The sequence below is a fragment of the Geotrypetes seraphini genome, chromosome 10 (genome assembly GCF_902459505.1).
Source record: "Geotrypetes seraphini chromosome 10, aGeoSer1.1, whole genome shotgun sequence".
Taxonomy (NCBI): Eukaryota; Metazoa; Chordata; class Amphibia; order Gymnophiona; family Dermophiidae; genus Geotrypetes; species Geotrypetes seraphini.
Window position 1 is genome coordinate 140,482,412 of NC_047093.1, and position 22,960 is coordinate 140,505,371.

Here is a 22,960-nt window from a genome sequence, read left to right on the forward strand (position 1 = left end):
TATCATTTTGATTTCAAAAGTCTTACATTCTTGGATTGTCTTAAATTTTTCTTTTAGTATGCTCACCTTAAAATCATTGGCCACCGCACCCGGTCACACATGATAATGTGAAATGGTATTGATTACCATTCCACTAAGCCCTCTGTCCTGAGTTTCTTTGTTCTTCTAGACACACCAAAAACCCAATCTACTACTAACCATGAAACAGAAAAAGGCCAAGACAGCCCTTGGATCTTTTCACAGCCAGCGCCTAGCTTCCTCCACATCTCCAAGCCAGATATTTGGACAAGAGACAACAAGAAGCATATACCCAATGTTCCAAAAGCAGGTAAGAGAAGCCTGATCCGGGTTCCTTTAATTTTACCTCCTTTAGATGGAACTTTGACATTTCCCCCGTAACCTTTTATGTGAAACTCAAATTCCTACATTTTGGTTTTGCTTTGTCTGAAATTATAAACCTCCTCCCTGCCGTCAAAATAATTTGGGTTAAAAAATAAGGAAGGCCTTGTCTACTCATCTCTCTGAACCTCAAGGTCTACCTGTTCCCAGAGCACCTAAATGGTGTTAATCTTGATTCTTACTCAGTAACAAAGGGTCCCATTTCTCTTTTTTGTATTCAGAACTGAAGTCCACTCCTGGAGCCCTGGCCAGGGAGACACGTTACCGTATACTGAGTAAGTATTGTGTGCTCCACCTGATAGAGAGATTAGCTCTCTGAAAGACATCTTTTCGTGGGTCTCCACTATCATAGCAGCTTTCTCTCCTCCAAACTCTTTCTCTCTATCAAAAAACAGTCCCTTCTAGCATTCAGATGTTGAAGATACTCTCTATGTCCTTCTAGAATTGTACCAGGTCGGCCATTTTGATTTTACAGTTGCGTTCACCAATTCAGAATACTTGAGGGTAGATCCACTAGAGAGGAGGAAGGTGGGCAAAATTCCCACCATCAATATATGACAGCCCCCTAATCATTCTGTTAACAAATATTTTCACTTGAGATCCATGGCAGAAGAGGGAGAAGAGTCTCTACTGTAATAAGAGAGGATAGACCTGGAGGGTAGGAAAGGGACCAAAACCCAGGTTTTGCCCCAGTTTGACTCAAGTGATACACAGTCAGACCACTCTCCCAAATCCTTATCTGAGGTTCTGGTCACAGCCAGTGTCCCCCCTCTTTCCCGGCAGCCCACGATGAGCTCCTGGATTGGTTGTGCAGCTTTCTGTGCAAGATCCGCTCCGGAATGAAACTGAAGGAGCTGAAGAAGACAGCGAGGGTGAAGCACAGCATTAATCTGGAGAAAACCTGTGTGAACTTAGGCTACAAGAACAGTCTGCAATACTTACAGCAGGTACCGAGCGTCAGACTGCTGGGTCCGACAAGCACTCGAAAGTGTGTGGTCTGTTGGCAATCAGGTGTGTATACCCACTTCCTCCCCTTGTCATCTCCTGTACACCTGCTTTCTTCCCAAATCCTGTGGTAAATTTGAAGCTTTTCCCTTCTTTTCACCATCCTAGAATTGAAAGGAACCTTTCCCTGACTCTGTGCATGTGTGACTCTGGGGTGAGTCACTGTATCCCAGGACAAGCAAGCAGCATATTCTCACGAATGGGTGACATCACCGACGGAGCCCTGGTACGGACCACTTTAAAAGTGCATTGCCACTTTAAGTGTTTAGAAAGTTTGTGATAGCCCAAACCGCGCATGAGCGAGTGCCTTCCTGCCCGACCTAGGGTGCCCGGTCCCTCGGTTTCCTAGTTTCCGCGGAGCTAAGAAGTCACTCATCAATGGTCGTTGATAGTTTTTTTGCTGCCTTCCCGCTCACACGGCACATTTTCAAACTTTTTTTGTCAGTATTCATTTTCTTTCTTTTTTTCTTTCATTTTTACAGTATTTTAAAAAAAAAAAAAAAAAATTTTTTTTTACTTTCTCAGTTTTGCGGGTTTGGCCCAGCAGGGCCTGTTCCACTCCTCAAGTCTCGACCTTCGATTTTGCCAAGGCTATTTTTCCCTCAATGTCCCATCCTCAAACGGGTTTTAAGAAGTGCAGACGGTGTGCTCACCCGATTTCCATCACAGATCCGCGTCGCTGGTGTCTCCAGTGTCTGGGGCCAGAGCACAGGGCTGAATCTTGCACTCGTTGTTCCTCCCTCCAGAAGAGAATCCTTAAAAAACATCAGATTCTCAGTTGGAGGGTGATTCGACACCAGCACCGACGATGGGGTCCGCACCAAAGTTGACACCGCAACCTCTGACGTCGATGGAATCATCTTCGGTATCGCATGCAGTGGGTAAGCCGACTAAGAAGCCTTCCCCCACCCCTTCGGGTCCTCAGGTCACTTCAGCAGTGAACCAAGTCCTACAGACCTTGAGGAGACCCAAAAAGTGCTTGGCTCCTATTGCAGTGAGTGCCTCGACATCGGCCTCCTCATCGCCGGAGCGCAGAGCCGCACCAACGGTGCTGGCAAAAAACCACCTCTCAAGCCTCTACCTGTCGTCTGGGACCTTAATGTGGTTCTTTCCAGCTTGATGAAGCCACCATTTGAACCAATGGCCACAACTCATCTCAAGTTTCTTACCTGGAAAGTGGTCTTCCTTATTGCTCTCACCTCTGCCAGGAGGGTCAGTGAATTACAAGCATTAGTAGCAGATCCATCCTTCACAGTTTTTCATCATGACAAGGTGGTTCTGCGTACACATCCAAAGTTTGTTCCAAAAGTTGTCACTGCATTTCATCTCAATCAGTCAATTGTTTTTTCCTAAACCTCATTCTCATGCTGAAGAAACTACTTTGCATACTTTGGACTGTAAGCGGGCTTTGGCCTATTATATTGACCGGACAAAGCCACAACGAACATCTCCCCAACTTTTCATTTCTTTTGATCTAAACAAGTTGGGGCATCCTATATCCAAGAGAACGATTTCCAACTGGCTGCCTGCATCTCGTTTTGTTATGCTCAGACTGGACTGGCACTGGTGAGTCATGTCACAACCCACAAAGTTAGAGCTATGGCAGCTTCTGTTGCTTTCCTTAGATCTACGCCCATTGAGGAAATCTGTAAAGCTGCCACCTGGTCCTCAGTTCATACATTCACTGCTCACTACTGTATAGAATCTTTCTCCAGATGGGATGGGAACTTCGGCCAATCTGTATTACAAAATTTATTTTCTTAGGCCAACACTCCCACCATCCCATCTCTGTTAGGTTGGAGGTCAACAATTCGTGAGAATATGCTACCTGCTTGTCCTGGGATAAAACACAGTTACTTTCCGTAACAGGTATTATCCAGGGACAGCAGGCAGATATTCTCACATCCCACTCACCTCCCCGGGTTGGCTTCTTAGCTGGCTTATCTTAACTGAGGAACCGCATGCCCTACGTTGGGTGGGAAGGCACTAGCGTATGCATGGTTCGGGCTAATGTGAACTTTCTAAACATTTAAAGTGGTGATGCACTTTTAAAGTGGTCCGTACCGGGGCTCCGTTGGTGACGTCACCCATTTGTGAGAATATTTGCCTATTGACCCTGGATAACACCTGTTACGGTAAGTAACTGTGCTTTATCTCCCTGTGTCTCAGCTCTAAGCCCCTGCTCTGTCAGTAACTCTTTGTTTATGTGTGTGACTTGAGATAAGTTATTTTATTTCTGGGCCCCTGAGCTATCAGTTCTTTTTCATTTCCAGTATATCTTCTGCTTTTAATAAAGAAAGTGGATTTATGTGCTCATAGAGGTGCTGAGCATAAAATCAGAAATGGCCCAGCCTGTCACTGGTGACTTGGTAATCCCATCACTCTAGACTTTATGTCTCATAAGAAAATCTCCATAACTACGTCTCCCTACATGCAAGTGGGTATTGATACCCCTGTATAAGACTCTGGTGGGGCCTTATTTAGAATATTTTGAACAATTCTGGAGTCCGCACCTTCAAAAAGATATAAAAAGGATGGAGGAGAGGTCACGTGATGCCATGAGCGCGTGAGGACGCATCCTTGCTCGCTCCGGGGCTACCCTGCTTACTTGTCAATAACCAACGAATTTTCGCTGCCTCTCCCGCACTGCCCTTGCTTCCGAGCTCGGTTTGGGTGCATGGACCGATACCTCACGAGATCGCAGGAATCTATGCAACCCAAATCCGCACGAAAAGAGCGAGATCGAGCACGGCCTGGGGCAAACAAAATGGCGACGAGCCCCGCGGCGGCGGTCTCGAATCTCACCGAGACCGCCCTGAGTGATATTAAGGACGCACTGGCGCAGGTATTGGGGCCTAAGTTAGAAATCATAACAGCGCAGATCTCCAATGTTGAAACTCTGCTGGCGGCGGCAGCGGCTCGCACGACCGAGCTGGAGCAACGGGTCTCCACTTTGGAAGATACCTCGTCGACTCAGGGCACAGATTTGGGGGAGTTGCGGGCGCAGGTTCGGGCGCAGGCTGAGAAACTGGACGATTTGGAAAATCGTTCGAGACGCTCGAACCTGCGCTTGCTGGGAATCCCGGAGACGATCCCTGACCGAGACCTGTTGGAGGTCCTGGAAAAGTGGCTGAAGGAGGAATTACCCTTACACCCATCGTTTGGGCCTCTACGAATTGAACGGGCACACCGCTTGGGCCGGCGCCCTGACTTGGAGGCCCGACCACGTGTTGTCATCATGAAGGTGCTCAATTTTCGCCATAAGGTGGAACTGTTACAACTTTATTGGAATAAACGAGATGCCTTGAAATATGATGGCACTCTGATCAGAATCAGCCAGGATTTTTCACTGGCTTTACAGGAACGGAGGCGACCATTCTACTCACTCTGCACACAACTGTCTGAGCTCAAAACCAGATTCCAGTTCAACTATCCGGCTCAATTGCGGATCCTTAACAATGGCGTCTGGAAATCATTCCAATCATCTGAGGCGGCTGCTGAATTTATTGCCTTGCTTAAAAGACCCGACTCAGGACAGGTTTGACATTGGGGTTTGTGCCCTCTCTGGAACTGACATGTGTGGATTGTTTTTTGCTGTTACCATGTATTCTTATAGGGAGACCATGTGTTGAAAATTCCCTGAGTTTATCCTCTTGCAGGCCGGGGTGGCCCTGGGAGAGACATCTATCGTGACTTTTCTTTTTTCTCCCACACGTTGGGAGTGGTGAGAAGTGTTGGGGGGTTTTGGGGGGAGGGATATTCCTGGGTGGCAACAGCGGTACTTATAGGGCAGATTGTGTTTTTATATCAGTGTTCTCTATGGTTGCTGTATTTTTTGGGACATTGTGCATGGTATGAATGGAGTGTGTTTGTACAGTCTTGGGGTGAGGCTGGGCGCCCCGGGACTCTCCTTATGGGATGGTTTTTGTATACTGACTTGAGTAGTGGGGAGAATCATGGGTGCTAGGAATTTTCGTATACTTTCCTGGAATGTATCCGGCATTACCTCGCCTACCAAGCGTACAAAGATTCTGTCACAGTTGAAACATCATTCAGTTGACATAGCCTGCCTCCAGGAAACTAGACTTACTGACACAGAACACCAAAAACTGAAGAGAGGTTGGGTTGGGGACCTATATTACGCATCTTCATCAGGGAGGAGGGCGGGGGTGGCTATATTGATTAGAAAGGGTTTACCATGCTCTGTCCAGGTCCTGAGGCGTGGCACTGATGGTCGATACTTGCTGGTGAGGGTGACTGGTCCGGGCGGGTCGTTCAGGTTACTAGTGGGATATGGCCCTAATGGATACCAACACTCTTTTTTTCAAAATCTGGTTAATGTTTGTTTGCAACATTCAGGTGACCCGCTGATACTGGTGGGTGACTTGAATCAGGTTCTGGATCCTGGTGTGGATCGCTCAGGAGGGTTGGGACCCACGACGGCGAGACAGACAAAGGGTGTTCCCTATCTGTGTCGGACTTTGGGGTTGGTGGATCCCTGGCGGTTGCTCCACCCCACTGACAGAGATTATACACATCAATCCAGGGCTCATGGAACATTTTCCAGAATTGATTACACTTTGATTTCTGAACACAAATTTGCTTGGGTTTCTGAGGCAACAATAGGCCCCCTTGAAATCTCTGACCATCATATGATATGGCTGGATGTAGCAGTGGGGGGATCGGTGGGTGTCGGGTCGGGATGGAGATTTCCCTCTTACTTGCATTCTGATCCTCACTTTAGGGAATTTTTATCTGGGAAATGGGAGGAATACAGTGCTTTTAATGCTCAACATTTAAATCAACCCATATTGTTCTGGGACGCTGCCAAGGCGGTGTTACGCGGGGAGGTGATTGCTTATGTGGCCGCTAGAACTCGGAGAATTGCCCACCGTATAGTATTATTGGAGAAACAGTCGACTCAATTGAAACGGGAGTTACTACATTCTCCTTCTCCGACTTCTAGGGAGGCATATTCCGCCGCTTTGGCGGAGTTAAACTCTCTCATCCATGAGCGCACTAAGAAATTATTATTTTTTCGCAAATATCAATTTTATAAATATGGCAATAAAACCGGGAAGTTGTTAGCTTCCGTCGCCAAGAGTTGGAAGGGATCTCGATATATCGCAATGTTGAAGGAGAAGTCGGGGAAAATACTGACATCCGCGGACGATATTTCCACTTGTTTTAAAAATTACTTTGAAGACTTTTACTTGTCCCCCGGTCCCTATACGGGCCCGGACGTGGGGGATTACTTAGAGGACGCTGGGATGCCCAAACTATCGGCGGTTCAAATATCTCGGTTGGATAGACAATTGCAGCTCCCAGAAGTGTTACAGGCGATTAAAACTCTGAAACCGTGTACGGCTCCGGGTCCGGACGGCTTCTCTCCGGAGTTTTATAAGATCTTGGCGACCTCCATAGGGGGGTCTCTCTTAAATTTTTACTCTGCGGTACAGAACTCCGGCGCCTTCCCGCGGTATGCAAATGATGCTTTGATAACTTTGATCCCAAAACCGTCTAAACCACCGACGGATATTGAATCATACCGTCCGATATCACTGCTGAATGTGGACCTGAAAATCTTGGCCCGTATTTTGGCGGACAGGCTGGCCTCCCTGCTTCCTGCCGTGATTGTGCCGGAACAGGTGGGCTTTGTACGATCTCGTCAATCGGTAATTAATGTACGCCGGGTGCTATTGGCCTTTTCGCGAGCCCAGCGGACCCACACTTCAGGGTTGTTGGTTGGGTTGGATGCGGCTAAGGCTTTTGATAAAGTCCACTGGCATTACCTTTTTCAGGTGCTGCATTATATGGGATTCCCTGATAGTTACCTGGCGTTGATTCGCTCGCTCTACTTGAGACCCAGGGCATCGGTTTTGGTTAATGGAGTGCGCTCTTCCTTTTTTGTGGTGGGCAGAGGGACGCGTCAGGGATGTCCGTTATCGCCCCTTCTTTTTCTTTTATACTTAGATCCCCTACTCCGCACATTGCAGAGGGACGATGAGATAGTGGGGTTACCTGAGGGCTCCTCTCAGCTGAGGGTGCTGGCGTTCGCGGATGACCTTCTGCTTACCTTGGGCGATCCGCATCGCTCTTTGCCTCGAGCTCTGGAACTTCTGGATGAATTTAATCTTTATTCAGGTCTGGTGCTCAATAAGCAGAAATCCATAGCGTTGCCCACATCACCAGGGGTGCGTCTGGGTTGGCAGGGAGATTTTCCTTTACAGTGGGCTACGTCTCAGCTGACCTATTTGGGGGTAGTGATCCCTCAGGACCTGGACAGGCTGTATTCCATCAACGTCACACCCTTATTTCAGCGTACCCTATCCACTCTCACGGGTTGGAGGAAGCTCCCCTTGTCACTTTCTGGCCGTATAGCACTGTACAATATGATGCTTTTGCCGCAATGGCTCTACATTATGCAAATGCTGCCAATCATGCTTACACCTAGACACTTGGCACGGCTAAACTCTCATCTCTCCGCTTATTTATGGCAGGGAAGGCGGGCTAGGATAGCTTTGTCCAAGTTGATGCTGCCAAGACATCGGGGGGGGCTGGGCTTACTGGATATTTCCCGATTTGCCCTTGCATGCCAATTTAGACACCTACACGATTGGTTTTGTAATACCTCATGGTTTTCCCAGCCTGAGAATGAATGTTTTGAGTTCCGACCGTATCATTTCAGTTTCCTTTTACATGTTCGACAGTTACCTGATTTGCCCTCTCTACACAGCCATCCTTTCTTGCAGGTACTGCGAACAGCTTGGAGAAAGCTATGTCGGTTATTGAAAATTTCTTCTGAAACAACGCCTTATTTTCCTGTGGCGGGCAACGGAGCATTCCCGCCAGGCATGGACTCTCCTGTTTTTGGCCGCTGGACTACTCTGGGTCTTCATTACTTGTTCCAGGCGGTGCAGGATGTGGGTACTCCGACCCCACTTAATGACCTACAGAGGGAATTTACTTTTGTTACTGGGGACTGGTTTGCTCATCGACAACTGTGCCACTACATACAGACTTTGACTCCTGCACTGTTGAGAGATGTGGTTCAATCTAGCTTACGAGAAGCTCTCGACCTTACGGCACACGACCATGTACCTCTAAAATTTTACCATAAATTCTTGCAAGACCTATCTGGAGAGTTGGATTTTATTTCTCTTGCCCAGAAATGGTCGGCTGACCTGCAGGTACCAATATCTGATGATATGCTACGAAAGGGACTTCGCGTGGGACGTGATCCTACTTTGTCTTCGCCGGAGAAAGAGCGTAATTATAAGTTTTTGCTGCGAGCGTTTTACCCACCCAAGAGGGCTATGATAATGGGGATGAGTACATCTTCTGGTTGTGGAAAATGCTCCTCTCCTATGGCATCTTTTGGACACATGTTTTGGACATGCCCCTTGGTGTCTGCATTTTGGCTGAACTTAATGCCCACGTTGGCTGCACTATGGGGATGTTCGTGGAGGTTGCATCCCAGTTTTCTTCTTACTTCACAAATTCGTTTTCATCCACCAAAACCAGGATGTGCGGCCTTTCTCCGAAAGACTGTACTTATGGGCAGGAAATGCATTTTGACACAGTGGCTCTCACCTCAGCCTCCTTCTCTACAACAGTGGCGATCACTTATGCTGCAGCAAATGCTGTTGGAAAGAAGGGACATTGTGGATTTGCAAACTAAAAAGGGCAGGCTGTTCCGACAATGCTGGTACTTGTTTAGTTTAACATTTGTCACACCCATTCAACAACAACTATGGACTGACTGATCTGACTACTATTTTGCTGCTATAGGGTTTTTTTCCTATTATGTTCTCTTCCGCTGTTGCTGCCCGGGTGGGGTGGGATGGGGAGGGATGAGGGTGGGGGGAGGATGGGGTGGGTTGGGGATTTGGGAAAGTTTGATCATCTTGTAAAATGACTTCATTGCTCAAATGTTCGTATCGTACTGCTGTTTAATAAACATTATTTCTCATAAAAAGGATGGAGTCGGTCCAGAGGAAGGCTACTAAAATGGTGTGTGGTCTTCGTGACATGGCATATGGGGACAGACTTAAAGATCTCAATCTGTATACTTTAGTGGAAAGGCGGGAGAGGGGATATGTGATAGAGACGTTTAAATACCTCAGCTCTGAAATCTACCCTACACGAAGCAACCAACCTCTATATAAAAACAGTAAGTAAACGGCGGAGAAACAATAAACCTCAGTGGTTCTCTGCGGAGATCTCGGACCTCGTAAAAAAGAAGAAAAGAGCATTTTATCTCCTGCAAACAATCAGAAAAACTAGAAGCTAAAGAAGACTATCTGGCCAAGTCTAGAGCTGTCAAAACAGCAGTCAGAGAGGCCAAACTCTGGATGGAAGAGAATCTAGCAAAGAACATTAAAAAGTGGGATAAATCCTTCTTCAGGCGAGCGGCAAAGCTACAAACTTCCATCGGGGCAGCGGCGAGAGTAACTCCGCCCACCCCCACCGCATCAGCAGAAGGCGCCTGGGCCCCTCCATAAAAGGAGGCAGGCCAACAGCACGCAGCCGTTCGGCGCGTGGCGAAGGGCCTCGAGAAGGGCCAAATCTAACCTCTCAGACAGGCAACTCTCAAACAGGCAACTCTCAATCAGGCAACTCTTCTTACAAGCAGGCACACTCTTCTTCTTACCCTCAAACAGGCACACTCTTCATACACTTCTTGCACACTCAAACAGGCAACCCTTCTTCCACGAAAGCAGGCACTCTTCATACACTCTTCTTGCACACTCTCAATCAGGAGGACAGTCTTCTCTTGAATCTCTCAAACTCTCCAATCTCAAACTTTTTCTTTTTAACGCTAATCTCTCAGACTCTTTCTCTCAAACAAGCAGGCCTAACAGTGACTTGGAAATGGCAGGGAGGACACGGAGCATCAAGAGTACTATCAAGTTCAACACACCAGTCGCCGGAGGGACCCAGGGGATGGCCAGGGACTGTGTACAGAAGGAGTAGGGAGACACTGGACGGAGGGCGGAGGTCTCTGTGGAGACCGAGGCCACTACAGTCTCAACACAGACAGAGGAGGTGGGCCAGTTAGACGGAGACCTCTAGCAGGAACTGTGGAACCTCAGGGAGGAGGTGAAGCGCTTGAGCATCAGGGAGGACGAGGCCTTCATCGATGGTGCTAACCCATATCACAGAGCAGATCCATGGCAAATCCATCCTCGAGACACCCAAGCCTCCATCTTTGAAGTCAACAACTGGGGTGCAGGAAATGATTGGAGATGCTGGTTCCTGGCAGCTGGTAACCTCCTCCACGGGCAAGAACAGAACCCCCCCCCCCTTTTCCCAGTTTCTTCTTCTTTTTTTTCTCACAAACAGGGTAGTTCTACATTGACCCCCACAACTCACCCTGAGGAACAGATTCCAGATCTTACAAGATGGATCCGTCGAAGAGATGCCGGAAGAGGCTCAGGAGGATACCCAGCACACAGCTTCAATTCAGGGGTTCACTGATCGGCCCCCCCCGGATGGAGCGCAGAGTGGTGGTCATTGGGGACTCCATGCTGAAGGGCACCGAGGGACCAATTTACAGACCGGACATGCATTCGAGGGAGGTCTGCTGTCTCCCTGGAGCCAGGATCCGGGATGTCACCACCTGTCTAGATAAACTTCTAAAGCCCCAGGACCATTTCCCCATGCTTCTTATCCATGTAGGTACGAACGACACTGCCAGAAACACCTCGGAGAACATACCCAAAGACTTTGGAGCCCTGGGTAAGAAGCTGAAGCAGATAGGAGCACAGGTGGTCTTCTCATCGATCCTCCCAGTGAGAGGCATAGGCAGAGCCAGAGAAGAGCGCATTCAAAGGACTAACGAGTGGCTTCGCGGATGGGTGCATAGAGATGAACTTTGGATTCCAGGGACTACAGGGACCGGAGGGACTCCACCTGACCAGGAGAGGTAAGAACGTATTTGGACATCGTCTAGCCCGCCTACTCCGCAGGGCTTTAAACTAGGTAAGTTGGGGGAGGGTACCCACTCACATTCCAGAGCGGTAAGAAACTATCCTGAGGAGGCGAGTCACAACCACATATCTGAATCCAAGGTAAGTACCCATACTATACACAATAATTTAGGAGTCACACTACATCAGAAGGGAATCTCTTCGCAGGGGCTTAACAACAATAAGGTTTGGAGGGCTATGTATGTTAATGCACACAGTTTGGGCAATAAAATTTTGGAATTAGAGACTGAAATAAGGAACGCAGACCTAGACGTAGTGGCAATATCCGAGACCTGGTTCACGGACTCGCACGGGTGGGATATGGTCATACCGGGCTACATCTTACTTCGTCGGGACAGAGAGGGCAAGTTAGGAGGAGGGGTGGCACTATACACTAAAGAAAACATCAAAACTACCAGAATCACGGATGTTAGATACACCGGGGAATCTCTCTGGGTGCACCTGACCAGAGGGAACGAAAAATGCCTGTACCTTGGTGGGATATATAGACTTCCAAGACAACAGGAAGACAAAGATATAGAACTGATCGAAGATATAGAGAACATCACTTTGCGAGGGACACAATACTGCTAGGGGACTTCAACATGCCCGATTCAGATTGGAACACACTCTCTGCCACTACCTGTGGCAGCAGAAGAATATTAGCCTCCATAAAGGGTGCACGACTCAGACAAATGGTATTGGAGCCCACTAGAGACCAGGCAATACTGGACCTGGTACTCATCAACGGAGACAGCATATCAGAGGTTTCGGTAGGCGATACACTTGCCTCCAGTGACCATAACATGGTATGGCTTAACCTCAAGAAAGGTTTCTCTAGATCAAACACAGCAATGAGAGTCCTCAACTTCAGGGGAAACAGACTTCGACACATGGGAAAGTTTGTCCATCGGGAGCTGCAAAACCAAGCACAACTGACAATGTGGAGACTGTGGTCAACTCTGAAATCCACCTTGCATGAAGCAACAAATCGCTTTATAAAAATAGTTAGCAAAAGTCGGAGAAACAAAAGACCCCAGTGGTTCAGCATTGAAATTTTGGACCTCGTTAAAGAGAAGAAAAAGGCATTTATTGCCTACAAACATTTAGGAAAGCGGGAGGCAAAAGAAGACTATCTGGATAGGTCTAAAGCTGTCAAAAAAGCAGTCAGAGAGGCCAAGCTCCGGATAGAGGAGAATCTAGCGCGGAACATTAAGAAAGGGGATAAATCCTTCTTTAAGTATATTAGTGAAAGGAAAAGAAACAAAGATGGGATAGAACGACTTAGGCAATCGGATGGGAATTATGCAGAATCGGATTCCACTAAGGCCGAACTACTAAATGAATACTTCTGCTCAGTCTTCACCTGTGAGGCGCCGGGATCCGGTCCACAGTTACGGACAAGGGAAAGCCAGAAAGACCCATTTCAAGTTTTCGCCCAGTAACGTCTACTGCGAACTTTCAAGACTCAAGGTAAACAAAGCCATGGGACCAGATAACCTACACCCCAGGTTGCTCAGAGAGTTGAGTGAAGTCCTGGCGGAACCATTATCCGTGCTCTTCAATCTTTCCCTAGGAACAGGAAGAATCCCCTTGGACTGGAAAACAGCTAACGTTATTCCCCTCCAAACTGTGTAACATAGTAAGTGAAAGCAATCTCAAGGATAATATGACGCAGGATCTGCTCGCGCTGGAAAACTGGTCCTCGACATGGCAGCTGGGATTCAACGCTAAGAAGTGTAAGGTCATGCATCTCGGCAGCAGAAATCCATGCAGAACATACACCTTGAATGGAGAGGCACTAGCTAGGACTTCAGAAGAACGGGACTTGGGAGTAATCATCAGTGCAGACATGAAAGCTGCCAAACAAGTAGAGAAGGCCTCGTCCAAGGCAAGGCAAATGATGGGATGTATCAAGAGAAGCTTCGTCAGCCGCAAACCTGAAGTCATGATGCCACTGTATAGAGCCATGGTGAGACCTCATCTGGAATACTGTGTGCAATTCTGGAGGCCACATTACCGTAAAGATGTGCTTCGAGCCGAGTCGGTCCAGCGGATGGCCACTAGAATGGTCTCCGGACTCAAGGGTCTCTCATACGAAGAAAGACTGGGCAAATTACAGCTCTATACTCTAGAGGAACGCAGGGAAAGGGGTGACATGATTGAGACATTTAAATACGTCACAGGTCGTGTAGAGCTGGAAGACGACATATTCGTTCCCAAGGGACCCTCGGTCACAAGGGGGCACCCGCTTAAACTTAGAGGAGGGAAATTTAGTAGTGACACCAGGAAGTACTTCTTCACAGAAAGGGTGGTGGATCAATGGAACAGACTTCCGGTGCAGGTGATCAAGGCCACCAGCGTGCTCGACTTTAAGAATAAATGGGACATCCACGTGGGATCCCTACGAAGGTCGAGCTAAGGAACTAAGTCATATGCACTCAGACTTAATGGGGTGGGTCAGTAGAGTGGGCAGACTTGATGGGCTGTAGCCCTTTTCTGCCGTCATCTTTCTATGTTTCTATGTTTCTATGTTTCTAAAAAGGGCTGCAGGACAGAGACGGCAAATTACAGACCAGTGAGTCTCGCATCCATAGTCAGCAAACTAATGGAAACACTGATCAAACAAAAACTTGATACAAAAACTTGATGGGCTATGGCCCTTTTCTGCCGTCATCTTCTATGTTTCTATGTAATGAGATACATGGGAAGGGAAGGGCACGCGGGCAGCAGGAGGGAGTGGGGAAGAAGCAGATGGGGTAGGGTCGGAGAAGAGGGCGGAGGATGGGCATCACCACCCCGGGTACCTCTCACCCACGCTACGCTACTGGGTAGATGCATAGAATACTTTCCCAGTAGAGGTGGTGGAGATAAAGACTGTGTCTGCATCCAAGAAAGGGTGGGGCAGGCACTTGGGATGTATTAGGGAGAGGAGGAGATAATGGAAGCTGCGGAAGGGCCATTTGGACTTTATATGCCATCATATTTCTCTGTTTCTACCTCTTCATGTTGACATGGAGTGGGGTGGTGGCCATAATCGCAGAACCATTTTATACCAATATTGTGACATCTCAGAAAGGATGGCACCAAAGAGAGACAACTGCCCTTCCTAGTGCTATTAAACATTGTTTTTTCTTTATCTTTGTTTCTTTCTTTCATTTAGAAGTCAGCAGAAGATCTGGAATGGTCCTTTCACTTCCCACCTCATCTACACCATGGAGGGACCAGCCTAAAGGAAGCCAGCAGCCCAAGAGCACTCTGGGGACGGCTTTCATGGCTGACAAAATCGTGAAGCTGATCCATCACTACCTACATCACAGCTCCGGGAAAGAGTTAAAATATTTGAAGGCATTCTTGTGGGAGCAGCACAGGCTTAACCTGGAGAGGGTCAGCCAAGACCTGGGCTACAGAGATGCTGTAAGCTTCCTGTTTGTGGCTCCAAACATCAGACTGTTTAGCCCTGCCAAGGGGGACGAGTGCTTGGTCGTAATTCGGAGAGGTAAGACTTGTCCATTCCTACATGAGGGCAACTTTAGGATGGTCAGTTTATTTGAAATTCTCTTCTGTCACCTGTCTGACTCTCTTTCTCACTGTCTCTACTTCGCTTATAATTACTTCATGCGGAGATCCTTCCTGTAATCCATACTGGTAGGGTTACCATATGGCTCCAGGAAAAGGAGGATGGATTGAGACAACTGGGTTTACTTCCAGTGTTCTTGAGTTTTTCTCCTGACAGTAGTCTTCATTTTTGCTCTCAATCGACACCTCTACACCGCGTCTACTCGAGTGCATGTATGCACTGTGCCACATTCAAGTCAGACTCTTGAAAGAGGCACAGACACCGAAACACTGCCATTGTCGAGTCTATCGAGCCCATGCGGCATATTCATCAATAAAGTGATTTTTTGAACAATACAATCTGGCTGATCTATTGACATCCTGCACTCACAACTCCCCCGTTGTGTGCTTTCATCTCTTCGTTGAGGCCTGTTCTTGGCTTCCAATTCAGAATATATTAAAATACCATAAGTATATTTATTTATTTATTTTAAAAATTTCTATACCGTTTAAAACTAAACATAGTATCTTAGTAGATGACGGCAGATAAAGACCCAATGATCCATCCAGTCTACCCAACCTGATTCAATTAAAATTTTTTTTTCTTCTTAGCTATTTCTGGGTAAGAATCCAAAGCTCTACCCAGTACTGTGCATGGGTTCCAACTACTGAAGTCTCCATCAAAGCTCACTACAGCCCATCTACACCCTCCCAGCCATTGAAGCCCTCCCAAGCCCATCCTCAACCAAAAGGCCATATACAGACACAGACCGTGCAAGTCTGCCCGGTACTGGCCTTAGTTCTTCAATATTTACTATTATTTTCTGATTCTAAATACTCTGTGTTCATCCCACACTTTTTTGAATTCCGTCACCGTTTTCCTCTCCATCATCTCTCTCGGGAGCGCATTCCAGGCATCCACCACCCTCTCCGTAAAGAAGAATTTCCTTACATTGCACTTGAGTCTCCCACCCCTCAGCCTCAAATTATGCCCTCTGGTTTTACCATTTTCCTTTCTCTTGAAAATATTTTGTTCTACGTTAACCTTTCAAGTATTTGAACGTCTGAATCATATCTCCCCTGTCCCTCCTTTCCTCTACGGTATACATATTCAGGGCTTCCAGTCTCTCCTCATACATCTTTTGGCGCATACTTCCTATCATTTTCATCCCCCTCCTCTGGACCACTTCAAGTCTTCTTATGTCCTTTTCCAGATACGGTCTTCAAAACTAAACACAATACTCCAAGTGGGGCCTCACCAACGACCTGTACAGAGGCATCAACACCTTCTTTCTTCTACTGGTTATGCCTCTCTTTATACAGCCCAGCATCCTTCTGGCATCAGCCACTGCCTTGTCGCACTGTTTTTTCGCCTTTAGATCTTCAGTCACTATCACCCTAAGGTCCCTCTCCCCCTCCGTGCACATCAGCCTCTCACCTCTCAGCATATACGGTTCCTTCCAGTTATTAATCCCCAAATGCATTTCTTTTCATTGAATTTTAGTTGCCAGATATTAGACCATTCATCTAACTTTTGCAGATTCTTTTTCATGGTTTTCACTCCCTCCTCGGTGTCTGCTCTGTTACAAATCTTGGTATCATCCGCAAAAAGACAAATCTTACCTTCTATCTCTTCAGCAATGTCACTCACAAATATATTGAACAGGATCGACCCCAGCACTGAACTCTGAAGGACTCCACTACTCATCTTTCCTTCCTCCGAGTGACTTCCATTAACCACCACCCTCTGTCCGAAAACCAGTTTCTGATCCAGTTCACCACTTTGGGTCATAACTTCAGCCCTTCAAGTTTGGTCAAGAGCCTTCTATGAGGAGCCACGTCAAAGGCTTTGCTGAAATCTAAGTAAATGACTTCTAGCATATGTCCTTGATTCAGTTCTCAAGTCACCCAATCAAAAAATTCAATCAGGTTCTTTTGGCACGATTTACTTTTAGTAAAGCCATATTGCCTTGGATTCTGTAACCCATTAGATTTTAGGAAGTTCACTATCCTTTCTTTCAGCAACACTTCCATTATTTTTCCAACAACTGAAGTGAGACTTACCGGCTTGTAGGTTCCCCGCTTCATCTCTGTGACCACTTTTGTGAATAAGGGACCACATCCGCTCTTCTTCAATCCCCAGGAACCACTCCCGTCTCCAGAGATTTGTTGAACAAGTCTTTAATAGGATCCACCAGAACCTCTCTGAGCTCCCTCAGTATCCTGGGATGGATCCCATCCGGTCCCATCGCTTTGTCCACCTTCAGTTTTTCAAGTTGCTCATAAACACTTTCCTCCGTGAACGGCGCAGAATCTACTCCATTTTCTTGCGTAGCTTTGCAAAGCAATCTCGGTCCTTCTCCGGGATTTTCTTCTGTGAACATAGAATAGAAGTATTTGTTTAGCACTTTTGCTTTTTCCTCATCACTCTCCACATATCAGTTCCCAGCATCTTTTAGTTTAGCAGTTCCATTTTTCATCTTTCTCCTTTCACTAATATATCTGAAAAAATTTTTGTCTCCCTTTTTTAGCCATATGCTCTTATGCCTGCGCTTTCGCCAGACATATCTCTCTCTTGGCTTCTTTCAGTTTCACCCAGTAGTCCTTTCTATACTCCTGTTCTTGGTTTTTTTATATTTCAGGAACGCCAACTCTTTTGCCTTTATTTTCTCTGCTAGTAATTTGGAGAACCATATCGGTTTCCTTTTTCTCTTGTTTTTATTAATTTTCTTCATATAAAGGTCCGTAGCCATTTTTATCACTCCTTTCAGCTTAGGCCACTGTTTTTCCACTTCTCTTATGTCCTCCCATTCTCTTTCTTCAGGTACTCTCCCATTATATTAAAGTTCATACGTTTGAAATCTAGGACTTTAAGTTTTGTGCAGCCGCTCTCCACTTTAGCCGTTATATCAAACCAAACTGTTTGATGATCGCTACTTCCCATATCAAACCAAACTGTTTGATGATCGCTACTTCCCAGGTGAGCACCCACTCGAACATTAGAGATACTCTCCCCATTTGTGAGGACCAGATCCAATATCGTTTTTTCCGTCGTGGGTTCCGTCACCATTTGTCTGAGCAAAGCCTCTTGAAAGGCATCCACAATCTCCCTACTTCTTTCCATTTCTGCAGACAAAACTTTCCAGTCCACATCCAGCAGGTTGAAATCTCCCAGCACCAGCACCTCCTCTTTCTTTCCAAACTTTTGGAGATCCACAATCAGATCTTTATCAATTTGCTGCGATTGGGTCGGAGGTCTGTAGACTACACCCACGTAGATAGAAGTTCCATCTTCTCTTTTCAGAGCGATCCATATCATACATAATTTTAAAACAAGAACATGATAAAATAAACATACAAACAATCCTCAGAAATCATGACTACAAAATAATACCATAACTTGCATAGTAAAGATCATGAATAGTTAAGAGCATAAAAATTGCCGCTGCTGGGTCAGACCAGTGGTCCATCATGCCCAGCAGTCCGCTCACGTGGCGGCCCCTAGGTCAAAGACCAGTGCCCTAACTGAGACTAGCCCTACCTGCGTACATTCTGGTTCAGCAGGAACTCGTCTAACTTTGTCTTGAATCCCTGGAGGGTGCTTTCCCCTATAACAGCCTCCGGAAGAGCGTTCCAGATTTCTACCACTCTCTGGGTGAAGAAGAACTTCCTTGCATTTGTAAGGAATCTATCCCCTTTTAACTTTAGAGAGTGCCCTCTCGTTCTTCCTACCTTGGAGAGGGTGAACAACCTATCCTTATCTACTTTGTCTTGAAACCCTGGAGGGTGTTTTCCCCTATAACAGACTCTGGAAGAGCGTTCCAGTTTTCTACCACTCTCTGGGTGAAGATGAACTTCCTTACGTTTGTATGGAATCTATCCCCTTTTAACTTTAGAGAGTGCCCTCTCATTCTCCCTACCTTGGAGAGGGTAAACAACCTGTCTTTATCTACTAAGTCTAGTCCCTTCATTATCTTGAATGTTTCGATCATGTCCCCTCTCAGTCTCCTCTTTTCAAGGGAGAAGAGGCCCAGTTTCTCCAATCTCTCACTGTACGGCAACTCCTCCAGTCCCTTAACCATTTTAGTTGCTCTTCTCTGGACCCTTTCAAGTAGTAGTTCATCAACTCTGCCAGAGAGGAAAATTATTGGCTAGAGAAAGGCATCTACAAATAGCTGTGTCTTAAGTAATTTTCTAAATATCTGCCAAAGAGCATCTCAATGAATATATATTTATCAACTTAGTCAATTTGCATATAAAAACAAATAAAATCTCTATAGCACTTTCCTCACAAAGGAAAAAGAAATGGTTAACTTCTGTTATACACTGTGGATATCCAGAAAACTGGATTGGTTAGTGCCCCAAGAAGCAGGAGAGGAAACAAATCAAGCTAAATACAGAAGCGCAATCAAATGTTTCAAAACAGAAGCCACGCCGAACACAATCCAATAATTTAACCAGGAGTTCCTCCACCCAGTCCCCAGGACATACTTTGGCATTCTGGTTTTCTGGACATCCGTCATGAAGGCAATGCATGCAAACATCTCGTGCAGTTTCGTAGTGTGAGAGGTGCGGACCGCTGGCACCTCTCCGCCCTGCCATTTTCGTGCGATCCCTCCCCATACCTTTGCATTATCTTCGCTAGCGTGTGCAACTTCTGCTTGTCCCCTCTGAATCACTTCCGGGTCACGGGGTCAGGAAGTGACGTCAGTGGGAAATCCAATGCTGCATGCTGCTGAAGCCACTCTCGCTGCTGAAGATTTAGAGGTACGGGGGGAGGGGGAGGGAGGGAGAGCACATGTGGAATGGGGGATAGGAAGGAGCAGGGGGTAGAGGAAGGCACGGGGAGTGCCACTACCCTAAGTACCTCCTACCCTTACTATGCCACTGCTCATGTGTATTCACTGTGCATATCCAGAAAACTGGATTAATCAGTATTCCAAGGAGTAAGTGAGGATACAAATCAAACCAAATACACAAGAAACAAAATCAAATGTTTCAAAACAGAAGCCACGCCGAACGCAATCCAATAATTTAACCATGTGTTCCTCAACCCAGTCCCCAGGACATACTTGGCATTCTGGTTTTCAGGACGTCTGTCACGAAGGCACATAGGAGGTTTGCATATAACAAGGGCAATGTATGCCAGCCGGCCTCTCGTGTACTCGCTGTGATTATCCAGAAAACTGGATGGATCAGTGTCCTAAGAACTAGGTGAGAAAATACCAGAATGGAAACATCACCTCCACCGTCCCTCTGAGCTGCAAAAATCCCCCCTATGTAATGCAGTATCTTCCTCTATTTCACTCCCCCCCCTAAAAAACTCATTCTCCCTTCTTAGCAACATTCTTTGTCTCGCCACCTTTTCTCTGTTTAGCCCCTGCCTCTGAATCTGAATATTTTCTCCTCTCCGCCTTTCCTTCCCCTCCTGCCCCAGAATATTTTTCCATCTTCTCTCCCTCTTGCCCCCTTCCCTCTAGCAGTCATCAAGCTTCCAGCTTCCACCCTTCCCCTCCCCCTCCCCCAAACAGCAGTTTCTACTATTCCCCCTCCCCGGGGCTCGGACCAAGAGAACATAAGAACATAAGCAATGCCTCCACTGGGTCAGACCCGAGGTCCATCGTGCCCAGCAGTCCGCTCACGCGGCGGCCCAACAGGTCCAGGACCTGCGCAGTAGCCCCCTATCTATACCCCTCTATCCCTTTCTAAAGCAGGAAATTGTCCCATCCTTTCTTGAACTCCAGTGCCGTACTCTGTCCTATTACGTCCTCTGGAAGTGCATTCCAGGTGTCCACCACACTCTGGGTAAAGAAAAACTTCCTAGCATTTGTTTTGAATCTATCCCCTTCCAATTTTTCCGAATGCCCTCTTGTTCTTATATGTTTTGAAAGTTTGTAGAATCTATCCCTCTCTACTCTCTCTATGCCCTTCATGATCTTGTAGGTCTCTATCATGTCTCCTCTGAGTCTCCGCTTTTCCAGGGAGAAGAGCCCCAGCCTCTCCAATCTTTCAGTGTATGAAAGGTTTTCCATGCCCTTAATCATTCGTGTCGCTCTCCTCTGGACCCTCTCAAGTGTTGCCATATCCTTCTTAAGGTACGGTGACCAATACTGAACACAGTACTCCAGGTGCGGGTGCACCATTGCCCAATACAACGACAGGATGACTTCTTTTGTGCTGGTCGTAATACCCTTCTTAATAATACCCAACATTCTTTTTGCCTTCTTCGCGGCTGCTGCGCATTGTGCCGTTGACTTCATTGTTGTATCCACCAGTACACCCAAATCTCTTTCAAGGCTACTTCCCTCTAATACTAATCCCCCCATTTGGTAGCTGAACATTGGGTTCTTTCTCCCTATATGCATGACCTTGCATTTCCCTGCATTGAAGTTCATCTGCCAGGTCCCTTTACCTAAAATTTGTAGAGGGTAGGTTCTAATCTTCAGGAGGTCCAGGCAGGCAGAGAGGCGTAGCACAGTGGCCCTGGATCCAGGCAGGCAGGCAGTAGACGCTGAAGCACTTTAAATGCTTCAGCGTCCTGTGCTTCTCTAGAAGACATGTTGGGATTGGATGTTGCACATCCAAACCCAGCGTGCCTTGCATTGTACCTGGCCAGCAGTTCCACCAATCAAAGGCCTGCTGTAGCAAGGGGGTGGGCCTAAGTGCTGTCATAGGCCCACTCCCTTGAGGGGGCAAGGCCTTGAGGAATGGACAGAGGAGCTCTGAGCTGTTCTTGTAGGGTGTGAGGGCATTGCCACTCTGAGGCCGCTGAGCAGCTGCACACGCTTGAATGAGAGGGAGAGAGGGTGGGCGGAGAGAGAGGGGGTGGAAGGGAGGGTGCAACCACTGCCAATCTATGGGCCGGGTGATGTCACGGCCAAGGCGTTTGGCACCATCACGGCCCAGGCATTTAGTGTCATTTAACACCAGTGCCCTCGCCAGAGCCTCATCCAGTCCCTAGGTCGAGGCAGCTCTGAGTCTGAGATTTGTTCCAGTCCTGTCTCCAGCTGCCCAATGGTGCTCATTTCCTGCCACTTTCTACTTCAACCTAGTCCTTGGTGTTCTCTTTCCTTGTCTCTGATCTCTCTCCTTCCCTGATAAATAACATTGATTTACTTTATCTTGTCCTGACACTTTTCTTTTGTCCATTAGGAGCCAATGAAAAATTTAGAATTGTGTATCCACGGCTCTACTCACCTAGTCTTTTTCGTGCCTTGGACCAGCCCGGGAGTGAGCCACATGATCTGTCAGCTCCCAGCTATAATACGGTCTTAAGAATGGTCAATCGCATCTTCTCCTATGGATTGAAGGTCCAGAAACTGAAGAAGGCCTTGTGGATGGAGCATGGAGTCGACCTGGAAAAGGTCAGCCAAAACCTGGGCTACAAGGATGTCTTGAGTTTCCTGCAGGAGGCTCCAAAGATCCAAATCTCAGCTCTGGCTGAAGCAAGCAAGCGTGCAGTGAGAATGAAGAATGGTAAGACACAAAAGACCCATCTCTGCTCTCTGAGGTTCATAGTAGGGTAGCCCAGAAAGTGAAGCAAATCTAGGTACTTATCCCCTGAGACAGGGGAAATGGCTACCGCCTTGACTAACATTGCTCACTCTTTGTCCCACAGTTGCCGATGTCCTTCACTGCCCCCAAAATTGTTTCTTTAAATGGTGATGTCTACTATTTCTTAATAATAGATCTACAATTTCATTTTTTTGTTTTATTAGTACCATCCGGTCCAGGTGATTTTCTCCTAGAAAAGATGGCTTGAAATAGTGATGTTCACTATTTCCCCCTGCTAGTAAGTATTGCTAATGTATTTTTCTGTTTGTTTTTTTCTAGAAGTCAGCAAAAGATCTGAAGTGCTCTTTCTCCTCCCCATCTCACCTCTGGCACTTAATGACCAGCCTAAAGAAAGTAAGCATCCGATCTTCACTCCCCGGATAGCTACCACTGTCCGCTGGCATGAAATCCTGGGGCTGTTGCGTCAGTCCCTTAATCAGACTTCTGGACTGAAGGTTCAAACACTGAAGAAG

The 22,960-nt window shown here is 46.9% G+C and overlaps 1 protein-coding gene across 1 annotated transcript; it reads left to right on the top strand.

Moving 5' to 3' along the window:
* Window positions 1-213: 213 nt before the first annotated feature.
* LOC117368671 lies at window positions 214-22,955 on the top strand. Its single transcript, XM_033962395.1, has 7 exons — window positions 214-328; window positions 621-674; window positions 1,183-1,410; window positions 14,539-14,874; window positions 22,086-22,409; window positions 22,767-22,905; window positions 22,943-22,955. Exons 3-7 carry the CDS (start codon window positions 1,239-1,241, stop codon window positions 22,953-22,955), a joined length of 984 nt encoding a protein of 327 aa, XP_033818286.1. The 5' UTR covers window positions 214-328; window positions 621-674; window positions 1,183-1,238.
* The last annotated feature ends 5 nt before the right edge of the window (window positions 22,956-22,960 follow it).